The sequence below is a fragment of the Hevea brasiliensis genome, chromosome 15 (genome assembly GCF_030052815.1).
Source record: "Hevea brasiliensis isolate MT/VB/25A 57/8 chromosome 15, ASM3005281v1, whole genome shotgun sequence".
NCBI classification, from domain to species: domain Eukaryota; kingdom Viridiplantae; phylum Streptophyta; class Magnoliopsida; order Malpighiales; family Euphorbiaceae; genus Hevea; species Hevea brasiliensis.
Window position 1 is genome coordinate 61,790,910 of NC_079507.1, and position 7,757 is coordinate 61,798,666.

A 7,757-nucleotide genomic window follows, 5' to 3' on the forward strand; every position below is an offset into this window, starting at 1 on the left:
ATACTTATTAAATATATTAAATAGGTTTTAAAATTATTTATATTAAACAATCTAACAAAATAAAATTTCAATAAATCAATATAATGAAAATGAAAATTTTATAATGATAATACATCAAGTTACAAAATATGTTTTAAAAATTATCATATTTTATAATTTTATAAATAATTTTCTTTCGTATATGCAATTTCATTATGTAAATTAATATTATTTTAAATTATAAAAAAATATGATATAGGTAAATTAAATTTAAAAAAAAAATAAAATAACAAAGTTTGAATAAAATTAATTCAATCAGCTAATTTCTATTTTTTATTAATTTATTTTAATTCTTAAACATTTTCACCATTTATACTTTTAAAACTTTTTATTATATATATATATATTTTTTATTATATTACATATAAGTTTATAATTATATTATCATTATATGTAACACATAACTTTCATAAAAATATGATTTAACAAAAAATATAATAATTTAAAATTAATAAATATTTTTATCCATATAATTAATTAGAATAAATTTTAATTTAAATATAATATTTATAATACTATGATAATATTAATTATATTATATATATATAATTAATAAAAAATTATATATAAAAATTAAATTATAAGTATGTAAATAACGTTCAAAGCACGTTGTAGAAAAAATTAATTATTTTTAAATTTATGTTTAGTACAATCACTTGATTTTTTTTTAATTAAAAATAATAAACTTTTTTTTTTATTGTGATGTCATAATTGAAGTATGCATCAGCAATATAAAATAAGCGCCAAATCAAGTATGTGCACATATATAAGTATATTGGAATTGTCACGACCCAACCTATGGGCCGGACCGGCACTAGGACCTGGGCCAGCCTAAAGCCCTCGAGGCCCGTAGTAAGCCTAACTATTCATTTACCCAACTCTAAGGCCCATTTGGGCCCAATATCAAGAAAACAAACGGACAGAGTCCGGCCATAAAATGGACTTACCAACGGGGAGTTTTCGACTCACCCGACCCGTAAACGCAATATATAGTCAATTGGGGAGCTCAGCTCACCCTCCACATACTCATCAACATAATAATAATCAAACATGCATAGCATATTAAGTTTACAGGTCCCAAAATAATAATTTAGTTTACAGACCCAAATCAAATAAACATTTCTAACACATGCGGAAATTCTAAGATTTAACAAGTTTATACAAATAATTGACTGCGAGGAGAAAGCGAGTTAACCTCAAAAAATATCCTCGTGGCTGTAAAAATTTTGAACAGAGTGAGAGAGTAAAATATCAATTTTAACCATAATCTCTATAACTATCTAAAACTAATGCACCATGTAGAGTGAAATGCAACATCAACATCATTTTCACATCATAACATCAAAAAAAGTAAATTTGGAGCACTCACGCACCCTGTAACCTCAATCATAATATATGGGAGCTGATCCCCTATACAGCTCTCTTAAATCCAACCTGGTGCCAGCGAAGAACTCAGCTCGGACTTCCACTTGATAACCAAATCGGGGTCCCAGCGAAGAACTCAAGCCGTGTCTACCCCAAAGGACCGGGTCCCAAGATCTCAAGCCGTGTCTACCCGCCCTATCCATAGTCCACACCACATCACACGCACGCCAACGCTGCTCCAATTTACCACAACAACATCCATGGCACGCTAACAGTTATGAATGCAACATAAATCGTGCCTAGAGTTTAACTACATAAATATATGCATATAAGTGATGCATGGGCATGCTTGAACATATAATAATATCGAAATTACAATTAAAATTAATATTTTACTCGCAATCGGGCGGAGGAAGAAGGCTCACGACAATTTTATTACAATCATTTAATAAATTTGACTCCATACAAACAAGGAAAAAGACCAAATCGCCCTAAGTCGAAAATCGAGTCTCCCTATACCTAGGAACTACCCAACTGCAAAAGGGCTTAAAACACACTTCTATATCCACAATCCACATATCCACAACTCAATCACGTCCTGGGCCCATCAAATCAATCATCCATCACAATATGTAAAATTTCAATTTAGTCCTTATAATTGATCATTTTTGTAAAAACTGCTCAAATAAGCTCTAAAAATTATAAAACTCTGCCCCGCGGTCCTTATAAATATTACTAAGCTATTGCAAAAAAAAGAATCGTAATTTTCTAAGCTACCACGAATATTTTATGGATTTAAGCACTAGAAAATTACGAAAAAGCAAGGTTCGGGTTTACCTTTGCCGATTCCAACTTCGGGAACGCGCTCGGGATGCATGACAATGGTGGGCTAGCCAAAACCTCGGTCCAATTCGGAGACTTTTCCGGTAACGGGTCTGTCTGGCCGGAATTTCACAGATCCGGTCAACTGTCGAATTTCCGCGAATCGAGGATACCTACACGAAGCCCAATAATAATATATAAAAAAAATCAGGGGTGTTACATTCTTCCCCCCTTACAGAAAATTCGTCCTCGAATTTTACACAAGGCAGAATAAAGTACATGATTACACATTGAACAGATAGTGCTTGATAAACATATTAGACTTAAAGGATTTTTCTTGCATATACCTAGTTTGCCATAGATTTTCCTACACTTAATTAGGATTGAAGTGGCTTAAGGCGAAGGGGAAATCCATGTGATGGTGCCAACATGGGATCATATCCAAAACTCTCTTGAGGCATTAGCACTTCCCATTTGAATCTTCTAATGATGTTATGAAGGAAAACAAGCATTTCTAGGCGAGCAAACACATACCCTATGCACATCCTTGGTCCCCCTCCAAAGGTAACAATTGAATAAGGAGCAGCTCCTGATCCTCCTTCAAATCTTGAAGCATCAAAATTTTCTGGATTTGGAAAAAGAGCTGGATCTTTGTGTGTTGAACCAATGCTCACATGCAACTACAACACATATATATATACAAAAACATTATATACGAGTTAGATACCAACACTTTTCCCATTTCATATAGCGCTTAAACGGTAGAAATGAAATAGTTTTTAAGTCTGAGATCACGAGTTGAATTCCAATTGGTGCTCAATTAAAAAAAAAAAATAAATAAAACACTAGCGATTAAGCTGTAGAAAAGAGGGTACCTTCCATCCTTTTGGGATTGTATATCCTTCATATGTGAAATCTGCTATAGACTGTCTATAAGCACCAGTTACAGGTGGAGAGAGTCTCAAAACTTCAGAGATCACACTCCATGAGTAACTCATTTTCTGTACATCTTCCCAATGCAAAAACTCCCCTTGCTCTTTGGACTTTGCAATATCAAGATGTTCTGTTAATTAAAGACATAAAGTCCAAATGAGTCTCAATGTATATTTTTTTTCTTTAATTTTAACAATTTGCATGAATTACTTGTACATGTATAATCCTCAAACTAACCTTGTAGAACTTTTGCATACACTTGAGGCATTTCTGCAAGATACTTCATGAGTAATGTTAAGGCAGATCTGGAAGTATCATGACCAGCAAAAAGCAAAAGCAGGATATTATCAATTATCTCAATCTCAGATAGGAACTTTCCACTTGTATCTGCGTTCACAAGCAAATATGAAAGAAGGTCTTGTGGGGGTGACACAATTTTCTTCTCCAGTGCTTCTCTTCTTTGTCTAACAATCAATTTGAGCTCCGTCCTGATCACATTAGCAGCCTTCATAGCCCTGTAAAATCTTGTCCCAGGTATGTTGATTGGGAAGGAAAGTATCCCTTTGAGAAGCAAATTGAATTGTGTAATAAGCTTGGATATGCATACTGGATCATTGATGCTTGCAAATAAGTAGCAAGTTAGCTCAAATGTGAATAACTTGATAGTTGGATGCACAGTCACCTCCTCTTTCCCTTCCATAAAGTTTGAAATTTCAGCATCATCAAATCGAGATTTCAACATGTAATTAAGAAGTGCAATTAATGCATGAATATGATGATTAGCTTGTAATTTTTTTGTTAGTAGTACGTACCATCCCAATGTTTCCTAATATGCTCTTGAGTGACCATATCTATCCTCTCTGTAAAAGACTTGAGAGCATCTGGACTGAGGAACGTCATGAGCATCTTCCTTATCCTCTTGGCCTCATCGCCAACTAAATTAACCAAACTTGATTTGAAGAGCTTCCTTATTGAGCTTGGCCACCAAAGATTAACCAGCTTATTCTCATTGCTAAAAATGAACTTGTGCCCTGCAGTTCCACAGAAGACGATAGATGGCTCTCCTAGCAGGGATGTCTTAAAAACCCTTGAATCATATTTTTCCATTCTCTCTCTGATGAACTTTTCTGGTTTTGCTTCAAGTGATGCTTGAAAGAAAGCTGGAGTTTCTCCTATAAGAGGCCATCCTAGGCTTCCCGGAGGAAGATTGGGACTGGGTAAGAATCTGGTTTTCAGGGCTTTTATGGATTGATTAAGTACAAGTAGAAAGAGAGTAGCAGCTATAGCTAGAACAGGAAACATGACAAGTTCCATCTTCCTACAATTAATGAAGGTTTTAGTTCCATAAAGTTTCCTTTGATGCGCTGGATCTTTCACTCAATCCACATGTTTTGGTTTAGTTTCCTGATGATAAATCCGTGGCACATAAATAATAAATTTGAAGGGATATGTGGACATGATTTAATTATCTCTTAATCTTTTTATTTTCTTTATTTATTTTTTTTTTGTGCAACTAATATGAACTCGAGAACAAATTTAATGTGCAGAATTAATTAAAATATATATATAGAGTGTAAGAATTAAAATATAAAAATTTAATTTAATAATTGATAAACTTATCATCGTATGAGTTTGAGCACTTCGTGCATATTTAATTTTTTAACTTTTGTGGATTTTCTTTTATATTTTAATATTTCTCTATAGACCTTTATTTTTGTGATTTATTATAAGTATGTGCATTGAGGCCGTAGGGAGCTCGATGATGAAAAAATTCTATAACTGTAAGATGTAATTAAAGGTATAGAGCTGAATTATTAATTCTATGGCATGATCTTGAAAAAAGAATAATAATATTTTTTTTAAAAAATTAATTTAATTAAATTTAAATAAAATTTTATTTTATTTAAATTTAATATAGATAGTTCTTAAATGGACCTAATTAAGTTTAATCGGGTCTCATGGGTTTAAGAAAGCTTAGTTAGAAATTTTAAATAAAACTCATTTAATTTATTTTCTGAAAATTAAAATAAGAAAATATATTTTTTTCTCTCTCTTTCTTGTATAAACTCTCTCTCCCACTCTGCTCCACTCTCTTCTTTACTCCCTATTGGTACTGCCCTCTCTCTCTCTCTTCCTATTGATTGAAACACCTTACCCACATCTCAGTTTCACTCAAATTTCCTAATTCTAGTTGTTTAAGTTATCTAAACCTTATCACCTTAGGACTCCAAATCCTAGCACACCTTTTTTCCTCTCTCATACAAACTCTCTCTCCCACTCGGCCCCACTCTCTTCTTCTCTTCCTATTGGTGCCGCCTCCTCTCCTTATCTTCCTATTGGTTGAAACACCTCATTCATATCTCAGTCTCACCCAAATTTTCTAATCTCAGTTGTTTAAGTTATCTGAAGCTTATCACCCTAAGACTTCAAATCCTACCACACCTCTCTCCCAAAATCCTATAAATACTCTGTTGGGGTAGAGAAGAAAAGAGGAGGAAGAACAAAAAAGATTTAGAAATATTCAGAAAATTCAGAGCTATTTAGAGATATTTTAGAGTTATAGAAAATTTAGAGATATTTAAAACTCTTTTAGTTCTTTCTTGTTTCTTTTCTTTTCTTCGATAATATTTTCTTGCAAGATTTTTGAAGGTTGGTTTTTGTCATTTTCTTTTCAAGATCTATACTACGTAATATTTAATTCTATGTTCTTTGTCTTTTAATTTATCTTGCATGTTCATGTGGATCATGTAATCATGTTTAATTTGAGAGGATATCCAAATCTGCACACATTCAGTTTTCTGTCTTTCAAGTTTTTATTGCTTTCTATTATCTTGTAAAAATTTTAAAAAAATTATATTCATATTTTACACGAAATTTTATTAATTTTGGGCTCAAGAATCACTGAGAAAGCTAAGTTATAGCCGTTTAAAGTTAGGGTTCCTGTAAAATTCGATTTGCAGCATACCCGACTTGTGAAGCTCATATCTTCCTTATTTCTTAATATTTTTGTGCAAATCTGGTGTTTAAAATTAAGTTAAGAATCTTAAGAATCTTTTCCAATTGGTTTCGCATTCATATCTACTGTGATTAATGAGTTATTAATTTTATAAAAAAAGTAGTGTGATTCTGTAACTGAAAAAAGTTACGATTTGTGTAGACCATTTGGTTAAGATTTTGTTTGGTCTATAAATTTTATAATCTTGTATTATGTTTTGACTGTCTTCTGTTTTCATGATTTTTAGGCATGTCTAACTATTTTTCAAAAATCGGATTTTTTACTACTATCAATTTGCCAGAATTTGGGAATTATACGTTTATGCATGTTCTTGTGTATTCTTGGGTTCTAATTGATATTTGATCTATTTTTCTGTATTCTTTTAATTCAAGAAGTGTTATGAATTGTTTGAAATATATTAGAAAACCTGGACCCTTAGGTAGTTGTAACTAACTAGGAATCTTAACCCCTTAAGAGACTGAAATTAGAATGCAATGCGAATTGTTATTAGTATTTTCTTATTTTTTTTACTTCTTTTATTTTCTTTAAGTTTTCTTTATTTTTTTATTATTACAAACAAAATTGATATGTAGCCCCAAAGTAAGTACCAAAGAGGGCATTTACATGGAGCTAAACGGGAGTAAGTCAGAGATATCATTGTCATACTAAAAGAGAATGTCATTTTTTAAGGGTAGCTTTCCCCAATGACAACTGCAATTATCAATAAGTAAGTAGTCCTAAATCCCTAAAATAACTGTTGCCATGAAATTGTAATAATAATAAGATTTTTATTTGGTAAATTAAAATTAATTTTATTTTCAATTTAACTGACTTTACATGTAATTAATTTAAATAAAAACTTGATAAATTAAAATTAATCTTATTTGTAAATTAAACTAATCTTGACATATAAAATAAATTTAATTTAATACTTGGTAATTGTAAAATAAATTAGCATATTAGAAATCTTTATTAGGTTGTGATTGTTTGGGCCTTATGTGATATTAGAATAAATTATGCATGTACATAATTAATTTAGTTTAATTATCCTTAGGGTAACTTGGTGAAAAATTAATTAATTAGGTTAAATAGAAAATTAGGATTGTTTGAAATTGAATTTATTTGTAAATTAAATTCTTAATAATAAATTAATTTTAGTCATCCGGTAAATATTATTTAAATAATTAACAATCCCATAGATAGGAATTACTTGTGCATGAAAATTATTTGTGAATTAGTTGCATGTGTAGGATTAGAATTGCATTTTTAGGATAAAGTTTAATAGATGAATAACAAATAAGACTTCTAGAGACATTAATAAAGGACAGACACTCGAATTAACGAGGTTAGACTAGGCGTAAGGGGTGCCTAACACCTTCCCCTTAGGTACCCACTATCCTGAACTTAGACATTGAGCTATGGTAATGACGGTTGTGAAAACTCTGTAAGGAGTAAGTTGCCATCCATAACCCTCAGAAGAAACACTAAATATATTCCAGTTATTACCTGGGTAGCGATTCCTGTCTATTTATGCTTTCGTGGTATAAATCCTAAATACCGTAGTAGTGTTATGGGAAGACGGTACTTACCAGTAGTTCAATTC

The 7,757-nt window shown here is 31.5% G+C and overlaps 1 protein-coding gene across 1 annotated transcript; it reads right to left on the reverse strand.

The window, feature by feature from the left end:
• Positions 1 to 771: 771 nt before the first annotated feature.
• Positions 772 to 4,542, reverse strand: LOC110632257 (beta-amyrin 28-monooxygenase). The gene is made up of 5 exons (XM_058136899.1): positions 3,972 to 4,542; positions 3,397 to 3,852; positions 3,102 to 3,289; positions 2,529 to 2,906; positions 772 to 822 (listed from the first exon to the last, which is right to left on the reverse strand). Exons 1-4 carry the CDS (start codon positions 4,471 to 4,473, stop codon positions 2,604 to 2,606), a joined length of 1,449 nt encoding a protein of 482 aa, XP_057992882.1. The 5' UTR covers positions 4,474 to 4,542; the 3' UTR covers positions 772 to 822; positions 2,529 to 2,603.
• Between the last annotated feature and the right edge of the window lie 3,215 nt (positions 4,543 to 7,757).